The sequence below is a fragment of the Uloborus diversus genome, unplaced genomic scaffold (assembly GCF_026930045.1).
Source record: "Uloborus diversus isolate 005 unplaced genomic scaffold, Udiv.v.3.1 scaffold_12, whole genome shotgun sequence".
NCBI classification, from domain to species: Eukaryota; Metazoa; Arthropoda; class Arachnida; order Araneae; family Uloboridae; genus Uloborus; species Uloborus diversus.
This window is the reverse complement of record NW_026557876.1, coordinates 2537013-2560610: the sequence shown is the minus strand read 5'-3', so window position 1 is coordinate 2560610 and position 23598 is coordinate 2537013. Positions and strand designations below refer to the sequence as shown.

The 23598-nt window shown below is 38.2% G+C and overlaps 1 protein-coding gene across 2 annotated transcripts in view; it reads left to right on the top strand.

Moving 5' to 3' along the window:
• Window positions 1-14197, top strand: part of LOC129232361 (alpha-(1,3)-fucosyltransferase C-like) — a 45836-nt gene extending 31639 nt beyond the window's left edge. For both annotated transcript variants that reach the window (XM_054866512.1, XM_054866513.1), the window contains exons 3-5: window positions 442-667; window positions 6844-7043; window positions 10710-14197. In XM_054866512.1, coding sequence (XP_054722487.1) covers window positions 442-667; window positions 6844-7043; window positions 10710-11124 — 841 coding nt within the window. In that variant the 3' untranslated portion in view covers window positions 11125-14197. The remainder of the gene's footprint in view (window positions 1-441; window positions 668-6843; window positions 7044-10709) is intronic.
• The last annotated feature ends 9401 nt before the right edge of the window (window positions 14198-23598 follow it).

Sequence of the window (23598 nt, the reverse complement as noted above, 5' to 3'; positions counted from 1 at the left end):
ATCTCGCATAACTCAGAAACGGTATGTCCCAGAAAGTTGAAATTTGGCACGTAGATTCCTAGTGGGGTCTAGTTGTGCACCTTCCCTTTTGGTTGCATTCGGATGTTTCTATGGGGGTCTTTTTCCTATTTTTGGGGGCAAATCATTGTTAATTTCGATGTAAACTCAAGTTGTTACATTTTGTTTGATACTAGGCGATGTATCGCAGTCTTTTGGTCGCCAACTTGGCGACAAATTTGGCGATTTTTTTCTTTTTTTTTTAAATTTGGTTTCAATTTGTCTACTGTTGGTGATATTTAGAGAGTAAACAATGGATTCACATTAAAATTTCCAATAATGGAAAAATGACATTAAATTGGAGTAAAAAGAAGTCATGTGATGCACACATCTGCTCCTTTCTTTTTGTTTACTTTTAATCACCGTCATCCCTTTTCCCGCCAGGAATCGCCTGCTCGAGAGCGACGCCGTCGTCTTCCACTGCCGGGACATGAGCCTGGCCGACCTGCCCCCCTCCCGCCTCCCCCGCCAGCGCTGGGTGTTCTACTGCCTCGAGTCTCCCGCCTACTCCGACTTCCCCGCCCTCGGCCACGCCCGACACCTGTTCAACGACACCATGACCTACCGCGCAGACTCCGACATCGCCGCGCCATACGGGACGGTAAGCAAGGTGAGTTCCACTTTCCGCACCGACAACTCTTCCCGCTCCCGTTTGTTGTCGAGGGGGCATTAGCCGCGTTTATAGGGACAGTTTCGACCCCGCAGGTAATTTGCGTTAAATTCATTATTCCAGTAAATTCTCTATTTCTTATGCTCTTATACATAATTTTTTGGTTTTGTGATTGTCCCTTATACAGGGTGTCCCTTAATTAAAGGGAAATACATGGAAGTCCCTATTCAAAGGGTCTGAGACCAGAAAAAATGTCCCTTACATAGAGGTGTCCCTTATTCGGAGGTGTCTTTATTGTAAAAGGAATTTCTAGCTTATCATCCGCCATTTCATGAGGTTGCAACGTCTTCGAGAAATTGCAGCAACTGATGAGGATTACCAAGGTCAAACTCTGCTCTACCATTTGTTCCGCAGGAACTGTAATTTGGATATGTTACATTCAGGCCGGCTAGGACGGGTAAAATACGAAAAGCTTTTGACTCAACCCTGGTAATGTACAATAGATGACAAAATTGCAAAAAATGATAAATTTACAGTTACATGCCACCCCAGGGCATATTTTAATGGGGTTTTTTTTTGGGCAATTGCCCACACAGTCAAATAAAAATGTCCCCACAGTCAAATAAAATTGCCAACCTACATTTTCCTAAATTTTTCCATCGGTTATGTGTTTCTATATATTTTTTATTTTCTGTAAAAAAAATGGAAGCGTGACCCCTAATCGTTCCCACAAGCAAAAGTTTTTTAAATAAAAAAATTGTTTTTACGCTCTCTGTTATATTCTGTGTTGCAGTTGCATTCGATCGAGTATGCGAGTATGAGTGCTGAAAGTAAGTCACAGCAGCAAATTTCTATCAAAGATGCATTTTTTGTTGAACCTAAGAAAAAGAAACTAGATTCAAATGGTTCTAATGATTGTATTATAATGAATAATGAATTTAAAAAAATTCAAAAACTCAGTAACTGTTTGAACTATTTTAAACGCTGAGTCACAGCGTTTATGTTCTTTACACTCTTTTCCTAACCAACAGAACGAACATTAGCAATAATTTCCCCAATTCCAATTTTCAGACTCCAACTCTTTTTTGACGATTATTCAACTAACATAAACTGCACATTTACAGTCCCTCCCCCCCCCTTCCGAGGAAGTTGGAGTTGCCCACACAGTCAAATTTCCTTAAAATATGCCCTGTGCCACCCCATGATCGAAGTTTGTTGGACTTACATTCTGTTATGTACTCTTACAAAAAAAAAAAAAAAAATCCTCCTCAATTTATTGGTCAGACATTATTTTACTAGAACGAGGCACAACAGATAAAAGCTCAAAATTGTCATGATGTCAAAAAAGAAGCAAGGGCTTCACGAACTCATAATATACTCACTCTTCTGTATTCTAACAAACAATAACTTCAACTGGGTAAAAATGACAACGTGCATAAAGTACAAATAAAGTAATAAAATAGAGTTTAAAACTCAGCAAACAGCTGTTTCGGGGCTGTCATATGCAATCCCCTTCATCAGTGCATAAAAGAAGAACGAAAACTCCACACAATGAAGACCGAACGACAAAAAAAAAACCTTCAACTCATTGCTAATTTTACAATAATTTTTTACAATAACTTCAACTCATTGCTAAAAAAATGTTTTCGAAACATCATACAGTTTAATATACCCATACATAAAAAAAATTGGGTTATTGAGCTAATATAATAATCTCTTTCATTTTCTTTTCAATAGGCTTTAATTTTTTTTTCTTTTTAAACAAGACTGCATTTTCAAAAGAGAGGAGGGAGGGGAGCTACACCAAAACAATTTTCGCCCCCCTACCCTGTTCTCGAATTTCCAATTTCATCCTTTGACCCTAAATACCGGGGGAGCTAGGCCGCTGCCTAATTGGCTGTCCATTCAATCAGGCCCTGGACAGAAGATATTTTACACATAGCTTTAAACAGTGGTATACCTAGCATGGGTGACACCCGTGGTGGTATTTTTTGGTGTCATCCCCCCCCCTTACAAAGCAAAAGAAAATATATATATATATTTGAAAGCATGAAATTTTCAGGAAACAACTACATTTGTGTTAGAACAAAACTGTAAGCGGGCTAATGTACAAAAAAACAAATAAAAATGGTGCCCGCCCCCCCCGGAAAAATTTCAAATTTGTAGTCCTAAAAATGAATTTCAGCTTCATATATCTCAAAAACATGCGATTCCATTTTGAGTATCACCCCCTCTTCTCCAGAAGGGTGACACCCGGGCGGACCGCTCCACCCCCCAGTCCCCCGTAGTGACGCCACTGCTTACACCAGGACACCCCTTATTTTTTTTAGACTTATTAATAGTATTCTGCTGTAAAAGTTTTAGCTTCTGACTCAAATTTTAAGAGGGTGCTTAATGACCCCTCCATTTAACATTGTCCGTAGCATGGAAAATGCCACACATTTAGAAACATTTCATTTCCCCAGCTGTTTTTTTTTTTTTTTTTTTTTTTTGAGCAATCACGATTGCTTATTGCTTTCATTTGACTGTTTTTGGCGTTCTATCATTTTATTTTCCCACCGCCACCCTCCGCACCACCACCGTCGACCGGCTCCTCACGATGCTGCTCCTCTAGCGAAAGCCGTCTCCAGGTTGCATCCATGTCCTACACACACGCACATACATACACAACTACGCGCACACACACACATACACATATACACACGCATACATACAGACACCTACACATACACACACACACAAAAACATACATACACACACAACTACCCACACATTCATGCCTGCACACAGACACAAACACATATGCCTACACACAAACACATACCCCCCACACACAAACACACGCGCCTACATACATACACTGGTGATTGCGAAAAACATAATTTGAATTCAAGATGTCAAAATTCAAATTAATTTTTCTTTCTTTTTTGTAAATTATTTTATTACAACTTATCATAAGTATATTACTTGTGTATATTGAAATAGGTAGCATTGCTTTTTCAGTTCAATGAATTTTTTTAACCTCCCCCCCCCCCATACTGATGAAGTTTGTAGGAGGGGAAGAGCACCCTCTTTCATTTGAAATAGGAAGCTAAAATTCTTCCAGTTTATTACCATCCACAGGTCTAAAAATATTGAGGGGTGTCCTTTTATCCGGGAGAAACTTTTTTTTACATGAGTTTTTGAACCACCCTATGGAGCCTGATTACCGCAGGGGCATGTGGGGCACAGACTCCTCCTCTTAAATTTCAGGGGGGCCCAAAATTCCCTTAATTTATCATGCTAATTAAAAATTAAATAATGATTTCACTCAGAATCTAGAGTACAATGATATCATTGATAGTTTTGCAAATGCCAAAACAAGGAAAGAATCTATTTGTTGATAAAAATTCCCCTTCAAAATGTGATCTCTTTGCAAATCAGAAAACCACTCCAAATTTAATCTGTATTAGAAGTTATATCATAGACAATTTTGGTATTTACTAGAGACGTACCGAGTAGCACTTTGGCCGAGTAGCCGAGTACCGAGTACTCGGCCTTTCACTACTCGGCCAAGTACCGAGTTACCGAGTACTCGGCCTTTCACTACTCGGCCGAGTTACCAAGTACCAATTATGTTTTAAGAAGAACCATCTACACGTATGTGATGAATTTTGAACTTAATGGAATAGTAGTATAGACCTCCTTGTCCATATAATAGTTTTTAAAACTAAATTCCTGCTGAAATTTAATTACGCATTATATAAACAATTTTGTTTGTGTCAAAAATTTTACAAAAAAATTATTTTTAAAATTCAAAATAAATAAATAAAAGGTATGATTAATCAAGTAGGAATTAAAACAAATTACAGTGAAATCCCTCTAATGCAGACACTAACAGGACAATTTTTTTTTGTCTGCAATAGAGAGGTGTCCGCAGGACAGGGGTTTAATAATGTTATTCGCATTGGAACTGGGGAATTAAAAATTGTCGGCATAAGAGGTGTGTCCGCCTTTGAGGGGTGCCCGTTAGGAGGGGCTTCACTGTATACCAATCAATTATAGTTCTAGTCCGCCAAACATAAATAATTTTTAAAAGCAGATAAAACAAATGTGCAGGAACACTGCAGACACGTGTTTCTGACCCCCATAAATTAATAGGACGCCACAAGGAACGTCTTTTTCAGTGCATAACATGTGAGCTAAAGAATGTAAAGACATACGACAAAAAAATCCGACTTTTGTCGGAATCCTTTAAAACCACGAGCTCCCATTTTGTGCATTGAAAAAGAAATTCCTTGTAATGCCAAAACACGTGTCTGCAGTGTTCCTGCAGTGTGCTTTTAACGTTGTTTTATTTCCTTTTATTTTTTAAGCAAAGGTATTTTTATAATCCTTATAACTAATTTTTGTTTGTAGCAAAAATCAATTTTTAATATAAAAATTCCATATTTTCTATACATACCTTTTTGGCATAATTTTTAATAAATAAGTTTTATTAACTTTGGGGACATTAAAATAAAGATTTATTCCATTGAAGCATTACAAACTTCATTATTCTCAAAATTTAAATTTGACTTATAAATTTTAATTGTAAATGATTGCAGAATATAATGCTTGCTCTTTTTTTTATAAATTTTAGTATCTGTCTTGGACAATATTCAATTTTTTGCAACTACTCGGTATTGGCCGAGTATCTGATCAGAATTTGGCCGAGTACCGAGTACTCGGCAAATTGGCCGAGTAGGCCGAGTACCGAGTAGTTACCGAGTACTCGGTACGTCTCTAGTATTTACGGTTTACTGCAACGGGCAAAGTTTAACCACATTTTATATATTTATCGTGTACTACTATATCTCTTCTACTTTTTAAATGTATATATTATATTGTGCACTGGCGCACACAGGAATTTTGCAAGGGGAGGGTCTAAGATCGAAAGCCTCAGTCTCATATCATATCCCCAATACGCCGTCAAACATATTGACTTGATTTTGTCGATTCGCGAGAACGAAAAACAGTAAAAAATAAACTATTGAATAAATAATTAGCATTTCGTAATGAAACATACTTAAACAAATTACCAGAAAGCAAAATAATATACGCATTAACTTTTCTCATAATTAAAAAATGGATTCAACAAATCAAATTCATCGTTGCAGAAGCACCATATGATTATAGAAGTTCATAGAATCTCATTTGGTGTAATCTGTAATTACAAAACTAAAACATGGTTTTTTAGTGTATTCATTTATAATCACCATTCTGCTTGTTTTAGGCAATTTGTTATAGGAAAAGTGCACAATATTTTTAAAAAATCTTTCATCATGAGGATTCTTTTTTTCACTTATTAGAACTGAAATTAATATTACCTTTGTTTGAATTTATTTTACGTACAAAATACACAGAATCGTAATCAATCGGGTACCCCCTGGACCCCTCCCTTGTGTGCGCCACTGATATTGTGATATGAGGTACAACCAAATTTAGTATGGTTGTGTAAAAACGCAAGTATCGAAATATTTTATTGCTTCAACATATGAAAACAGCGGGAATGGGGAAGGGACCACAAAATGAATTTCGTACCCGGTGTCTTCAAAAATCTTAGTCGGACCCTTGGGGGGGGGGGGGGCTAAAAGTAGAAACGTGCCCCATGTCCAATGTCAGGATGATCGGGCTCTTTATATGAGCATGCGCCAGGGTTGCCAACTCCTAAAAATGTTTCCCCCTAAACTCAACTCATAATACCCCTAAAAATCCCTAAATGACGTCAGAAAGTCACGTGATCCTTTGAATGTGCCGTCACACATGGAGTTAAAAGGTCACGTGACCATTGCTATGTTTCGCTGCTAAGTGAGTAATGACATTTCTGATCAAGAGCATGGACTATAAATGCTCAAAAAAAAAGACTATGTAAGTAAAAAAATGAATGAAACAATCGAAAAATTACGTTTCCAAAGGTAAAAGAAAAGCATTTTTACCTGATAAAGCCCTAATATTAAAACCCCTAAATTTGCCCCTAAAAATTTTATCCCCCTAAAAAAATCCCATTCTGAAATTTTCCCCCTAAATTTAGGGGGAAAACCCCCCAAGCTGGCAACCCTGGCATGCGCTCGTGAGTGTGTGTTGTTCTATTCCTCTCTCTTGTTAACCTTTTCCGATCTGCAGCAGACGTGACTTTGTATACGGTCCCTTTTCAGGTCCGTCCGCCCCGCCCCCTGGACAGGGAGTCCCTGAAGTGGGCGTGGTCCAACAAGACGCGCTCCGCGGCCTGGCTGACCAGCAACTGCCGCACCGACGGAGGCAGAGACGCCTACGTCAGGGAACTGAGGCGGCACATCGACGTCGACGTCTACGGGAAGTGCGGCTGGCTTCAGTGTCCGCAGGGACAGACGCACAAGTGAGTTTCTCCCCGACTCCCTACCCTCCCGATACTAAGAATAGATGAAACGAATAGTTAGTGTAATAAGGAAAAACATTCAAATAGTCGGCAATCGGAAAAGCATATTGGCATATTGAGACATTGTTTTTGAATTATTTGCCTTCGTGCCCCCATTATCGAAATAGAAGGTTTAAAAGAGTGCCTAATAAGAAAAACGCAAATTTAAACACTTGGCGATAAGTGATAGGTATAACGCGATTTTACCGTCGGATGCTGGCAGGATATCCATCTGCAACACCGTATCATGTACGAATTCCTTGACTCACGTGTACTTGCTAAATTTGACGATTTTTCTTAAAATTTCGGCAGACTTATTTTGATAATCGGTACACGAGGTCAAATAACACGGGGGAACGAAAAAAATGTTGTTTTTTCTTTGCTGCCCAGAGTTTGTAAACGGCTTTGAATCGAAATATAAAATTAGTTTTTGTCTATAGCTGCTTTACTTTTTCAGATAAGTGCTGCAGTTTTAACCAAGATGTGCAGTTTTATCTCCATTTTTCGTATTTAAAGCAAGTATAGGCAGCCTGCAGTTTAGTATCTTAAAGGAAAATTCCCCAGATTAGTCAACATTTGACAAGTTTAGTAATAACGCTCCAACAAGTTAAGGTCAAAAATTTTCAGATAAAAAAAAGTGGGTGACCCAAAATTGGCATTTTTTGTGGGGTCCTCTGAAGTCAAACCTTATGAACATAAACATTAACGCACAACCAAGAGCGGCAATTTTAGGGTTCATCTACTCGTTCAAAATATTTGTTGGGATGTACACTTAAGCACACCTAAAAAAAGGTAAATAAATGAAGGAGAATACCTTTATTTCCTTCAGCTGAGTTTTATTAAGTAAGACTACTACAATTTTAATCATTTTGAGGCCCTAAAAAATTAGATATCCTGGAGCCTGATTGACATGTTTGGTAATCAGGCTCTGATTATTTATACAAAACAGTATGAATAAAAAATCCACGTTTTGTGTTTAATTTGATCTATAGGTGTAACTTAAACCCGTTTTATGTATATTTAAATGTTACATCTTAGAAATTTGAACTACTGGGCAAAAACTGATGTCATATTTGAACTGAGGGTACCAAATTCATACCTGCCAACCCTTCCGGATTTCCCGGAAGTTTTACGGATTTTTATGTCCTTTTCCGTTTTTCCGGTTATGAGCAAAATCTTCCGGATTTTTCACGTTTTGTAGGAAAAATAATTATCTCGCCAATTTTGGCGCTAACGATACTTTTGTGGAACGCGGCACCGCGTTTTAGGCCAAGTAGCCAAGGAAAGGTTGCCGTAAGAGAATGGCACGAGAAGAAGCGGGGCAAGATTATGACGTCACTGAGTGATACAGCGCATGACTTCATCGGGATCTAATCAAAGCAAGCGTCGCGGCGGGCAACTAGGGGCACAATTACGGCGCCAATTATCTTCTCTTTCTCTCAATTCGAGCTGTTTTTGCTTCGTTCTTTTTTTAAGATGAGTAACAAATGTTATTTCCAAACTTTTAAAGAAAGCAATAAAAGTAATATTTACTAAACGAAAGTAATTTCAATTGATATGAAATTCATAACTAATATATTGTTAAATGTAAAGAGGGTAGGTGTCCTGTTTGATTTTATTTTGCGTTAAAATCTTGTGGATAAAAATAAAAAAATCTTCCGGATTTTTTTTTCTCGGAGGTTGGCAGGTATGCAAATTCATTCAAAATCCGTTCCAAAAACTCTTGCACCAAAATCACTGTTCCCCTATGTAATTGATGCTTTTATTTTCAATTGCAGCTTATTAAAAAAATTTTCCCGTTATTGCACAATTCGCATTTCTGATCTTGGTGTCATTTTTTGCTCCCCAAAGCCAGACTCACGTATAAGTCACACTATCACTACTCTGAAGGAGAACGTTTGTATGGCGCATACAAAGATTCGGACTCGGACACTTAAATAATTATGAAGATTTTTTTTTGTTACATAGAATTACGTTGGGGGTTATGGCTCAATACGGAATGAGAGTCTATTATTCAGTGCAGTAATATTCTGAAAACCACCGTTTTTCTACTTGTGTTAGTCCGATCCTTAGGTGCAGATTTTAATCCTTACCGCGTCATGATTGGTCAAAGTTTCAAAGAACGTACTTGTTTGGCCATACTATAGGCTAATTTTTCTTTTAAATGATTTTTTTTGTAACAAAACATGTGCTTTGAGACATGACTAAAATTTGCGACGAAATTTTGAAATTCAATTCCGCTAAATATATTTAAATAGGGCCATTAAAATGAATATGCCAAATGAGAAAATAAAGTCATTAAATAACGTGAAAAGTTTTATTACAATAATCCGTTTGATAAATAAAATATTAAGAGCACGTTAAAATGCTACTTAATCAATTAAATAAATATATTGTGCCATCATTAAGCATTAAAACCATTTTATGTTATTCATAAAAAGGATCTCAAACAACTTAAATGTTATTTTTCTATATTCGTCAAGGTTTTTAATCCCGCGCCAGAATTCGGGATTGTAAAGAGTCATTCTCGCGGGATCCCGATATCCCACGGGGTTGACTTTATTCTCCTAAAAGTTAAAATTTTATGTCAAATAGAAAAGGTTGCGCTTTTATCAGGAAGAACTGCTTTTGTTACAGAAATAAGATATCTCGAATTCCCTACACCAATTGTAGAGTACTAAAAGTATCGTTTGGTATGTAAAATAGTGCTTTAAAAAAAGTTCACAATGCGTGTTAAGAAAGCATCGCTCTATGGGATGGGAAGTGATTTTTGCCCAAAAATAATGGGTTTGATAAAAACGGTTTATGTGGCTCTACTGCAGTTGGTTTTAATGTAGCAGAAGATCCCCATAAACTGTACCACCTTCTGAAATAGGTTTTTCTTTTCTTTCGGGGGTCATGTTCAGGGTTTTTGCTCATCTTCAAATGTCGGAGAAAAACGATGTCCGTTTGATTTGTATGTTTCTGTATCCAATTTAACTTGCCTTGTTTGCTTCATTAGCATTGGTCATTGCATCAGTGCATTTGATTTATTAAAGAAGGGAGTGAACGCTGATTGAATTGCAGTTTTAGTAGTAAAAGATTTTGAAAAACTACGCTAATTTTACCACTTACCTGAGCAGTTTAATGTACTGCACTCTAATGCGAGTGAGTCATCTAGTGTTTTATCCAAGTTGCCGAGTACCTCCCTGCCGAATTGGATCGAGATCCGAAGTAAACTGAATTTGTATAGGGAACATATAACATATGGCTTACGTTCGACGAGCTCGACCCCTAGCGACCGGTTAGTGAATCACGTGACAGCTAATGATCACGTGCTCTAATCAACAGCTTAAAATGGTAACCGGTGAGGTAACCGATAGATGGTACAACGCTGCGGTTTGTAACCGGTTACTTACCGGTCGACCGGTGAGGTTCGTTGAACGCAAGCATATATTCTTTGCTTTATTTATACAGATTCAAAATGCTTTAAAAACGGAGTAAATGTTTTTAAAAATGTGTTTGGTAAAACCCCATCCGAAACAAAAGTCTGGTTACGGCCTTGCCCTATTTTGTCCTTTTCCCCCTCATAACTGTTCTGCAAAATAGAGTGAAATGGTCTCTCAAACGGTTCCATCTCTCCGCTAGGTGCCTGCTGGACTTCGCCGCCAAGTACCACTTCTTCTTGTCGTTTGAGAACGCCATCTGCCGGGACTACGTCACGGAGAAGTTCTACCGTACCCTGCAGTACGACATCGTCCCGGTCGTGTTCGGAGGGGCCGACTACCGGAGGGTGGCGCCCCCTGGCTCCTTCGTGGACGCGCTGGCGTTCAAGAGCCCCAAGCACCTGGCCTTCTTCCTGCGCGGGCTCGCCAAGGATTTCAAGCTCTACAGCAGCTACTTCGAGTGGAGGCGCAGCTACGCGGTCAGCGCGAGCAACAGCAAACAGTGCGCCCTGTGCGCCAGGCTGCACCGGGGCTCCGAACGCCCCTCGTCCTACGGAGACCTCAGGAAGTGGTGGGTGGACGAGGCGCACTGTAAGACGTGGAAGCCCAAACGATGACTTCGTGGTAATTTAGCATCGCCTACAACAGTTTTCAGCAAAATCGGCCAGATCAGTCGAGAGGTTTGGACATTTCAATATAAACGTCAAGCTCTATAGCAGCTACTTCAAGTGCAGGCAGCAAGCGATACGCGGTCAAGATAAGCAACAGCCCGAGAGTACAATACTACAACTCTTAGCAGTAGTTTCTAGAATCGTCCATAACTGTTGTCGTCGCCTGACCTTTTACATTTTAGTGAGAACGTCAGGAACTGCAAGAGCTACTCGAAGAGCAGGCGATGATGTGCGTCCAAGATGGGAAACAGCAAACAGCACGCAATGTCACATCCTCTGTAGCAGTTATTGGTAGAAGCTCCTATACTCGGTTGAACGAAAAGACAAGCCAGACAAATGGATTTCCAGAAGGTTTGTCATTTCTGCGATTTTCTCTGCGTGAGGAATGTGAACGGATATTCGCCGCCCGCTTGGCTCTGATTTGTTATTATACACACCAAATACGTGGCTGATACGGCCAAATGGCGTATTTCTTTGTTAACATCAAGTCTATCTTTACCGAAAACTCTATATAGAACTGTTGTTTTCGACAGGTTTTGACATTTTAATGAAAAACGTCACGCTCTACTGCAGCTACTTCAAGTTCAGGCAGCGAGCGATACGCGACCAAGATGAGCAACAGCCCAAGAGTACAATGCTACAACTCTCAACAGTTGTTTGTGAAATCATCCACAACTGTTGTCGTCGCCTGATCTTGTACACTTTAGCGAGAAAGTCAAGATCTGCACCAGCTACCTCAAGTGCAGGCAGCGAGCGATACGCGGCCAAGATGAGCAACAGCCCAAGAGTACAACACTACAACTCTTAACAGTTGTTTGTGAAATCATCCACAACTGTTGTCGTCGCCTGATCTTGTACACTTTAGCGAGAAAGTCAAGCTCTACTGCAGCTACCTCAAGTGCAGGCTGCTACACGCGGTCAAGACGAGTAACAGTAATAAGTGCGAAATACACATCGTCGGTAACAGCAGTTGTTTGTAGACCTGTTCAGAACTCATTTTTGGCTGATTTCAGTATAGTACTTCAAGAGCTATTTCAAGTGAAGGCAGCTATATGCGGTCAAGACGAGCAACAGCAAAGAAACAACAATTTCGAAATTTCACATCAGTGATATTTGAGGTGTAGTTTTGTTGCAAGGTCCCAAGTCCACATAATGCGGTCATTACTTACGTCCACATAAGACGCTATTGTCGTTTATTACCAGACATGAAAGTTTTTACGTCCAGTATTTAAGATATAATTTGTTTTGACATTGAAGTACAGATCATACCATCATTTATTTTACATCCACGAATGTGTTAGACTACCACCTACTTTATGTACGCATAAGACAGCTTTGTCGTATATTTCAAGACTTGAAAGTTGGATCCATCATCTTTTCACGTCCACGTCGGAAAACATTTGATATTTCGTTCATTTCCCTTCATAGACGTTCGGTTGACACAATCATCTACTTCACGTCCGCACAAGCCAGAATATTCGTTTATTTCAAGACATGAAAGGCCACTTGGTGCCTTCTTTTTACGTCCAAATAGGACAATATTTGTTGTGAAGTTGATTGCAAGACATGGAAGTCCAATTGACACCTATCAATTTTACGTCCATAGAAGAGTTTGACCGTTAAAGTTACGTCCACATAGAGAGCTAGTGGTTTGTTGTGTGTTTATTTGTTGCTATCACCTTTTTCTAATCCTACATAGAGCAATATTTGAGGTGAAGTATATTTCGAGCCACGGATGTCTAGTTGACATCCATCAATTTTACGTCCATAGAACAGTTTGTCCATTAAAGTTACGTCCACATAGAGAACTAGATTTGTGTCTATTTTATACTATCATATTTTTCTAATCCTACATAGAGCAATATTTGAGGTGAAGTATATTTCGAGCCACGGAAGTCCAGTTGACATCCATCAATTTTACGTCCATAGAAGAGTTTGTCCGTTAAAGTTACGTCCACATAGAGAGCTAGATATATGTTTATTTGCTACTATCACCTTCTTCTAATCCTACATAAAGCAATATTTGAGGAGTTGTTAATTTCGAGCCACGGCAGTCTAGTTGACATCCATCAATTTTACGTCCATAGAAGAGTTTGTCCATTAAAGTTACGTCCACATAAAGAGCTAGATTTGTGTTTATTTGCTGCTATCGCCTTTTTCTAATCCTACATAAAGCAATATTTGAGGTGAAGTATATTTCGAGCCACGGAAGTCCAGTTGACATCCATCAATTTTACGTCCATAGAACAGTTTGTCCATTAAAGTTACGTTCACATAGAGAGCTAGACATAGTGCCTATTTGCTACTATCACATTTTTCTAATCCAACATAAACCATTATTTGAGATGTAGTTTATTTCAAGTGACATCCATCATCTATTATACGCCCATAAAATAATTTTTCTATCAAGGACGGATACAATGGAGAGGTGATGGGGGGGGATCGCCATTCTAGGACCTTTTTTCAAGTTTATTTTTGATATTAAAGTTCCAAAAACGCAATTATGGTGTTAGAAGAAAGCAAGTTTTTTTCCAGAGTTCTTCCGGAATTGAAGTCTTGAAAATGCAAACTTAAACCATCTCTTATTGCTCTGGGGATAGGAATTATTTTTTACGAAAAGGAAGTTTGAAAGTCTCAATTGTCGACGACCTTAGATGATATTAGGGATAGGCCCAAAGGTTAACCCTGGATAATTATCGAAAGAAACACAACCGTAAGGCATCTTTCCTTACATAAGGGTAAGCGATGGGGTTCAGTTCACTCCTTCGAAAGTTTAAAGAAATTGAAGCTCCAAAGAGTAAAGAGTAAAAAAAACAATCCCCCTCTCCTTGAACAATTCTCCTTGAACACGTTTTAAGAAATTGAAGTTCCAAAGAGTAAAAAAACAATCGCCCTCTCCTTCAACAATTTCTGGATCCGCCCTTGTTGTTCATAAAAGTTACGTCCGTCCACATAAAGAGTAACATTTAGGTGTGTTTGCAGCTGTCCCTTTTTTTAAATCGTACACGGGGCAATAATATTTGAGGCTTCATTTAAAGAATCCTTGTAAATGGATAAAGTTTAAGAAGGGGGGGGGGGAGTTAAGAGGGAAAGTTTAAGGAATGTAAATCCTGTAGTGTAGATGCACATTGCACAGTAGCGTGGTTCAAACAAACTTTTCTTCAGCAAGAGTCCAGAACACCCTCTACCTTTTTTTAGACTTACTAATACAGTAGAAGACCGTTATAACGCCAACCTATATAACCCAATTCTCTATAAAGCGCACAACTTTCCAGAAGTAAACCATAGGTTTTGAAGTTAAACTCCCTCTGGTTTGTCTTGCAAACATAAAAATTGTGAGGCAAATTAAATTTTGAAACAGTTTTTCATCTTTCCATTTTAATTCAAAGCTTTTAAATGAAAAGTAGTGTTCACAGAAAACAGAAAATACCAGATGGCTCTTGAAAAGACAGCTGTTATGCAAACCATGAAGCTAGCAGAAGTGCAGGATAATTCACTTTCTTTTGATTGTGAAAAACATTTATTTGTGAATAACTAATTTTACTGTTAGGATTTTAATACTCATTGTAGAAAAAACTCATTCTGAAGTGCTAATATATAGATATATTGTGAATATTAGTTTCAAAATTTGTGAAATGATCTGTATAATGTAAAAACCTGTGTAACATTCCTCCCTCAGCAACATTTTTTTAATCTAAAGTCTATTCGATCTGTATTCTTACTACAAAAATGAATTGATTTATTTATTCACAACATAGTTTTGAGCTTACCATTTTGCTTTTACGTTCCTGAACGAAATGAGAATATTTTCTTTTCTTTTTGTTGTTTCCATGGTAACTATTTTTCTTCTCCCTTATTTTGTTTTTGAGAATGCGATAAATGAATAAGGCACTAGTGACATTATAAAACGCGTGCATAAAACTCCCATCGTTATTTTCCCTTCTCCCCTGCTAGATTCATTCAGATGGAATAGTCTTTACTTGGCAGATTGCCAAATTACATACAATCCGCGGTCAAACAGTAACCCATTCCCATATTTATGAAGTTTGGGGGAGGGGTTGGAGCACCCTCTTTCAGTTGAAATACGAAACTAAAGATATTGAGCCACAAGTCTAAAGATATTGAGAGGTGTCCCGTTATCTAAGAGATACTTTTATTTTGCATGTATATTTGAACTACCCTAATGTACAACCATGTAACTCATGTACCATTTAGTTTATTGTTGTGAATATTTGTCTCTGAAATTTATTTTTGATCGTGGCTTATCACAAAAAGAACCTCAAACCAGTGCCTCCCATTGCACAGTCATGCTCGATGCCCACTAAAGCTGAAAGTAATAAAAGGAATGTGACGTTTCAGAACACGTGTCATCCTAAAGGCAAAGATTCCAAACACCTTCTTCGGTTTGTATAAATTTTGTCCTTGTTACTACGTGGCGTTTTACAACATGTAAAGTGTAGCTTAGCGTTGTTGGCATTCGGGGAAAGAGTCAAAAACATAGTGTTCGGCAGAAATGCAGAGGGCTGTCAACGGGATTAGTAGATCAAAGCTTCTGCTATGTGCCTTTTATTGAGGAGCTAGGCGCCAGTGTTCGGTTGAAATTTATTTTTTGGTGTGAACAAACCACTCCGGTTCAACAAAAAGGAAAAAGAAAAAACTCGTTTCGCCGACGCTTGATCATAATAACCCATGAAATACACCGCCAGCTCAGTCATTTCCAGCCGAGGACTGCAGTTTCGTGCTTATTAGCACTCATCACATTAGTATTTCATGTATTTTTGCCTTAACCCTGGCTATAGGGCGGTAACTTACTGAATATACCATGCCTTGCCTTCAATTTTCGAGTTGAACCGAACCATAGTTTCGGTTACTCGTCTGGTCAGTGCTAGTTCTATATTAGCTACCAGTTTGTTTGGCACTCTTGGCTTCCTTTAGAGGTTTTCCATCTCCAGCTCAGTCACTTTCCTATTCCGGGCTGATGAGTGCTAATAAGCACGAAACTGCAGTCCTCGGCTGGAAATGACTGAGCTGGCGGTGTATTTCATGTATTTCTGCTTGAGCCCTGGCTAGTAAGAGGTAATTTACTGAATATAATAACCCATGCTTGTCTGGTTTTCAGGCGGTTTTGATTAGAACTCGTTCGAGCGCCAACAATCCCGAGCACGCAGGGGTGATTGTGTTCCGGTATTTTACCGAATTTCCGGTATTTTCGGACGTATTTATGGTATTTTTATGTCCGAAAATACCGGAATCATATATATATATATATATTATATATTTTTGTGCTTTTATCTCCCTACCTCCGCATTTTTTTAAAAATTATATAATACTCATCAAATATACCTGCAAGAGCCTTATGATGGACACCTTTCCCTTAAGATGGACAAATGGCAAGATAATTTTGTATAACACCAGCTCAAAAGTAACTTTGTAACCCATTAAAGTTTTAAATCAAATGTACACACGCGATTTTGACTCTGACTATTGAACTATTTAATACTATGACATAGGTGCACTTAAGTAATAGGGGCCAAAGTTTACCCCCCCCCCTGCTCTCGCTTTGAAACTTTCAGGTATTTTTTGATGAACTCACAATCACCCCTGGCCCGAGCAGTAATTTACAAAAATTCTACATCTGTTGTTCTTTTCATCCTAGTGTTTTAGTGGTTGGATCAAAACGGAAACCTTTCCTTCAAGCATGTCCTAGAGCAACTACGGCATTGTTTCGAAATTATAATCCGAGCCTTCGAAGAAGTTTTATGTGGAAAACATTTTCAATCGAAAAATGTACCTGTTTGGCGAATGGACTGGGGTGGGCTAAAAGCCCGTCTACTGATGTATGTCATGAAATTCACAATGTCTTGTTATTAAATTATTTTTTGTTACAATCGTGTATTTCTTTCTCTTGAAGCCTATTCCTATTCAGAGTCACAACTGACTACAAAGGTATTTATGTCGAGGACTGCATACTAAGTGCCTTGCCTCTATTGTTTTGTATACCGATAGATGGCAGCACCATCACGGGATCGAACTGTTAATGAGAATTTAGAACTAGTTCAGGAGCTGATAGCTATCTGGTGCTAGCACCCCAGAGGTATCGTATCACTTGGAGGACATTGAGACCACGAGCCTATTTAACATCGCCCAGTCCCCTTTAAAGACGGTGGATCTTCGACAATCAAGGTTCGAACTCAGGACCCTCCGGCCCCGAATCCGACGCTCTACCGATCGGGCTACCACGGCCCTTCTCTTGAAGCCTCTAAGGCCTTCTATTAGACACGGGGCGGTTGGTTGAATCAACCCTTCGAAAAAAAGTTGCCCGTCAACCCGTTGACTAGCGTTTTTCGTTGTCTTCATCCGAGGCAACTTAATATTGAATCCACTTTTCTGTTAATAAGCCGAGTTTATTAGAGCACCTGCTCCACTGGCGCAGTTAAGGGGCCACAATACCTTCAAAACATTTTTTTTTAAATATAAGTTAATTTTTTTTTCTTTTTTTTGAGCAGTTACGATTGCTTATTGCTTTCATTTGACTGTTTTTGGCGTCCTATCAATTTATTTTCCCACCGCCACCCTCCGCACCATCACCGTCGACCGGCTCCTCACGATGCTGCTTTTACAGCGAAACCTTCTCCAGGTTGCATCCATATCCTACACTCACACACACATACACTCATGTATACACATACCCACACACTAATGCCTACGCACAGACACGTATATACACACATACCCACATACACACACATGCCTGCACACAGACACAAACACGTCTACATACACACATACCCACACACACATGCTTGCACACAGACACAAACACACACGTCCGCATACACCCCCCACCCACCCACCCACACACGCAAAAAAACACGTGATTGCGAAAAACATAATTTGAAGTCAAGATGTCAAAATTCAAATTAATTTTTTTTTGTTTTTCTTTGAAACCATAACATGCATATTTATTTCGTAATCAATAATTTATTTACAAAATATTGCCAGTTTCTTTTTTTTTTAATTCAAAAAATTTATTTTATAGTATTTTTTTTTCCACTTATTTAAAAAAAAACTTTTTTGTTAAACGGTTACAATGATCATCTCTAAAAATCTGTGCTTTCATTTGTTTACTTATTGATTAGAAAATTTTCTGTAATTAAATAAAAAAAATCGTAATTTTTTTTTACTTTGTTTTTAAAGGTATAATATGCTCTAAAAATTTGAGTCATGTATAAAATGCTTATCCAATGCACATTTTTGTTAAATATATTATAATGACTGCAAAAAGTGTTTCTTTGAAGCTGCATCTTTAATAGAAACGAGCTGATGTGTGCGTCACATGACTTCCTTTGACTCCAATTTAATGTCATTTCCCCATTATTGGCAATTTTAATGTGATTCAATTGTTTACTCTCTAAATATCACCAACAGTGGCCAGTTGAAACCAGATTTTTTAAAAAAATTGCCACATTTGTCGCCAAGTTGGCGACAAAACTTGGCGACCAAAAGACTGGCGATATATCGCCAAGTGTCCGCCAAATTATAACACCACTTGAGTTTACATCGAAATTAACGATGATTTTCCCCCAAAAAGGGGCAAAAGACCCCCTTAAAAACATCCGAATGCAACCAAAAGGGGAGATGCACAACTAGACCCTACTAGGAGTCTACGTACCAAAATTTCCACTTTCTAGGACATACCATTCTTTAGTTATGCGTCATACATACATACCTACATACAGACGTCACGAGAAAACTCGTTGTAATTAACTCGGGAATCGTCAAAATGGATATTTCGCGTGTCTATACGTTCTTAGGCACTTATCCACGTGCGGTCGAGTCGAAAGAAAAACTCGACATTCATTCGGGGGTGAGCAAAATGGAAATGAAGGCCGATTTTTGGGTGAAAATTTTTTCGCGAATACAATACTTCCTTTTTTGTAAAAGGAAGTAAAAAATCCTTAGGGATTCTAATGAAGCGAAAACGCAAAAAAAATAAACGATCAGCGAGAAAAAGCTATTTTAAGTTTTTATTTTGCATGAAAACACAAAGCGAGCATGACCTAAAACCACTCATAACTTTTTTTAGAACTAAGGCAATGAAACTTTTCCCCTGCGTTTGTAATAAATTTTAGTTTTGAAATTTTTTTTTTGAGCAATCACGATTGCTTATTGTTCTCATTTGACTGTTTTGATGTCCTTTGATTTCATTTTCCCACCGCCACCCCCCGCAGCATCCCCGTCGACCGGCTCCTCACGATGCTGCTCCTCTAGCGAAAGCCGTCTCCAGGTTGCGTCCATGTCCTACACACACGCGCTTGCATACACACACCTGCAAACACACATACATACACACACCTGCACACACACATACATACACCTATACACACATACACCTACACACATACACATATATACATACACCTACACACATACACAAACACATACACACACACAAATACATACACACACACAAACACATACACACACGAATACATACAGACACGTACACATACACACACACAAAAACATACACACAGCTACCCACACATTCACACACACAAACACATACACACACAAACACATACACACACGAATACATACAGACACGTACACATACACACACACAAAAACATACACACAGCTACCCACACATTCATGCTTGCACACAGACACAAACGCATATGCCTACATACACATACACATGCCCCCACACACAAACACACACGCCTACATACACACACTCGTGATTGCGAAAAACATATTTTGAATTCAAGATGTCAAAATTCAAATTATTTTTTTTTTTTTTTTTTGATCGCTTGACCTTTTTTGAGGTACTGTAACCCCAAAACTGAATCGAGTTGAATCAAGTGCAGCGAACGCTCGCTATGTCCCGATGAGTCGAAGCAGCCAAAAAGTTGCCTCAACTAATCGGGACGAGACTAGTAGCGGCACGCGTGCCTGACAAGTTTGGCCCAAGGGGCCATTCATTAATTACGTAAGGGTCCCGAGGGAGAGGGGAGGTTGGAAAAATCACTACATACCCTTACTTAGAAGGGGGACGGGTCGAACCCCATAAATCAAACCCCCATTGTGTAATAGCTGAAAATTACATGCACTTTGATCAGTAACTTAAATACTCTTCGATTTTTTTTTCCACATAATTCAATATTTATAAAAAAAATTTCTCAATTTTTTGAGATATTGTCTTTTTGAAAAAAAAAAAAATACTATCAGAGTGGAACCATTAAGGTATAGCATCAGGGATGATGGTGAACTCAAGTAATTTTTGCCATAGACAGTGGAATTTATGGAAGTTGCCCCCTTTACATTTGAAAAGTACCACTTTAAAAGTTTTTTTAAAATACTTTTTTAGTTTTAGTTGAGTCAGCCCAAAATTTTCGGAAATTTGGGATCACAAACACCCCTAATTAGCACTCATTTTTTGAGATGAAAGACACTATCTCAAATATTTTTGAAATTTCGTGAGAAACATATCTTCAAAAGGTTTTCAAATTACACATCGAATTAAAGAGCACGTAATTGTATTTCAAAAGGAGTTACTATTTTACAAGACTGAAGTTCTCATAGAAGTGCAGTTGAACATTTGAAAGCGCTGCCGACCAGCAAAACAAATGCTTTTTAACGAATTTCAAAATCATAAGTTATGAATGATTGATTTTTTATTTTTTCAAAATTATTTACAAATTTAAGAAGCGGAAGAGAAATTTTTTGAAAGTTTCATGAAAATATGAAAAGGTCAGGTTGAGAATTTTTTTGCCCCTTGATTCGACATAAATTCGATCCTATTTAAAAATGACACAAAACATACTCTACTCATAATTTAATACAATTTAATTCCACTTATAGTATGCCGATTGATGCAAGAGCAAGGCTGGTTTTTTTCGTCAAAGAGACATTAAAGATTAAAAAGCCGAATCTAAAACTCGAAATAAGACTAAAAAAAAATTAATTTGAACTTTGACATCTTGAATTCAAATTATATGTTTTTCGCAATTACGAGTGTGTGTATGTAGGCGCGTTTGTTTGTGTGTGGGGGATATGTGTAGGGGGTATGTGTATGTGTGGGTAGGCATGTGTGTTTGTGTCTATGTGCAGGCATGAGTGTGTGAGTAGTTGTGTGTATGAATGTGTGTGTGGGGGGGGGCTATGAGTGTGTAGGCATATGTGTTTGTGTCTGTGCGCAGGCATGAATGTGTGGGTAGTTGCTTGTATGTGTGTGTACGTGTTTATGTGTGTGTATGTGTGTATAGACATGCGTGTTTGTGTCTGTGTGCAGGCATGATTGTGTGAGTAGTTGTGTGTATGAATGTGTGTGTGGGGGGGGGGTCTGTGTATGAGTGTGTAGGCATATGTGTTTGTGTCTGTGTGCAGGCATGAATGTGTGAGTAGTTGTTTGTATGTGTGTGTGTATGTGTTTGTGTGTGTGTGCATTTGTAGGTGTCTGTATGTATTTGTGTGTCTATGTGTTTGTGTATGTGTGTAGGTGTATGTGTATGTGTTTGTGTGTATATGTGTGTGCGTGCGTGCGTGTGTGTGTAGGTGTATGTGTGTATGTGTTTGTGTATGTGTGTAGGTGTATGTGTATGTGTTTGTGTGTATATGTGTGTGCGTGCGTGCGTGTGTGTGTAGGTGTTTGTGTGTATGTGTGTAGGTGTATGTGTGTATATGTGTGTGCATGCGTGTGTGTGTAGGTGTATGTGTGTATATGTGTGTGCGTGCGTGTGTGTGTGTAGGTGTATGTGTGTATATGTGTGTGCGTGCGTGTGTGTGTAGGTGTATTTGTGTGTATGTGTTTGTGTGGGCGTGCGTGTGCGTGTGTGTGTAGTTGTGTATGTATGCGCGTGTGTGTAGGACATGGATGCAACCTGGAGAGGGCTTTCGCTATAGAAGCAGCATCGTGAGGACCCGGTCGACGGTGATGCTGCAGAGGGTGGGAAAATAAAATCAAAGGACATCAAAACAGTCAAGTGAGAACAATAAGCAATCGTGATTGCTCAAAAAAAAAAATCTGTGTTCAAACAATTCGTTACAGGACGAATATTTTTCTTAGTACAAAAAACACCGGGAGATATTTTTAACTCCTTAAGACAACGCTTCCATTTAATATTATTTTTCTTTCCCCATCCGTTTTCAATTCAATGAGTTGATTTTTGCCAGTCTATTTTCTTTGTTACATCTGCGCGGGAATATTAAACGCAGCAAACCTTCAAGCACCAGGTGATGGCAATCAACAGCTGGTAGCAGCTCGCCATTTTGTTTTGCTGGGATAGAATAAACAAGCAATACGCATTCTATTTCTAAATACCGAAAACATAAACTAACATTTTATTTCAAGTTGCTGATGAATAAAAAAAAGAAGAAAAAACAAAGCATAGTCAGACAGAATATCTTTAACTACAGGAAATGTTGCTTTAGAATAGAACAAATTGAATGTGTTTGTACAACGAGTTTTGTTTTCATAAGCTTGATTATTTTCAACGCAATAAATTTTTTTAGGTACTACAGTGAAACTCCGTTACAACGAATACCAATACAACGAAATTTCCGTTTCAACGAACTACACTTTCAGTCCCTATATAACTGCCACTACATTATTTTAATTCATTACAACGAAATTTCCATTTCAACGAACTACACTTTCAGTCCCTATATAACTGCCACTACATTATTTTAATTCATTACAACGAAATTCCCGTTACAACGAACTACACTTTCAGTCCCTATATAACTGCCACTACATTATTTTAATTCATTACAACGAAATTCCCGTTACAACGAACTACAGTTTCAGTCCCTATATAACTGCCACTACATTATTTTAATTCATTACAACGAAATTCCCGTTACAACGAACTACACTTTCAGTCCCTATATAACTGCCACTACATTATTTTAATTCATTACAACGAAATTCCCGTTACAACGAACTACACTTTCAGTCCCTATATAACTGCCACTACATTATTTTAATTCATTACAACGAAATTCCCGTTACAACGAACTACAGTTTCAGTCCCTATATAACTGCCACTACATTATTTTAATTCATTACAACGAAATTTCCATTTCAACGAACTACACTTTCAGTCCCTATATAACTGCCACTACATTATTTTAATTCATTACAACGAAATTTCCGTTACAACGAACAAAGTTTGCGGTCCCTTGAAGTTCGTTGTAACGGGATTTCACTGTATTTTGATTGAGACCTTTCTGTTGATAAAACTGATTCTTTTTATCATGAATATTTTAAATTGAATAATTCTTTAAATAATTAGATTCACTTTCTGTCTTAATATTCATGAATACTAATTTGCTCATTTCTGTACAGTATGTACCATATTTACAGCAGCAACACATTTTAATAAAAAATTTGGAGGTCTATTTTTGTAATAAGAA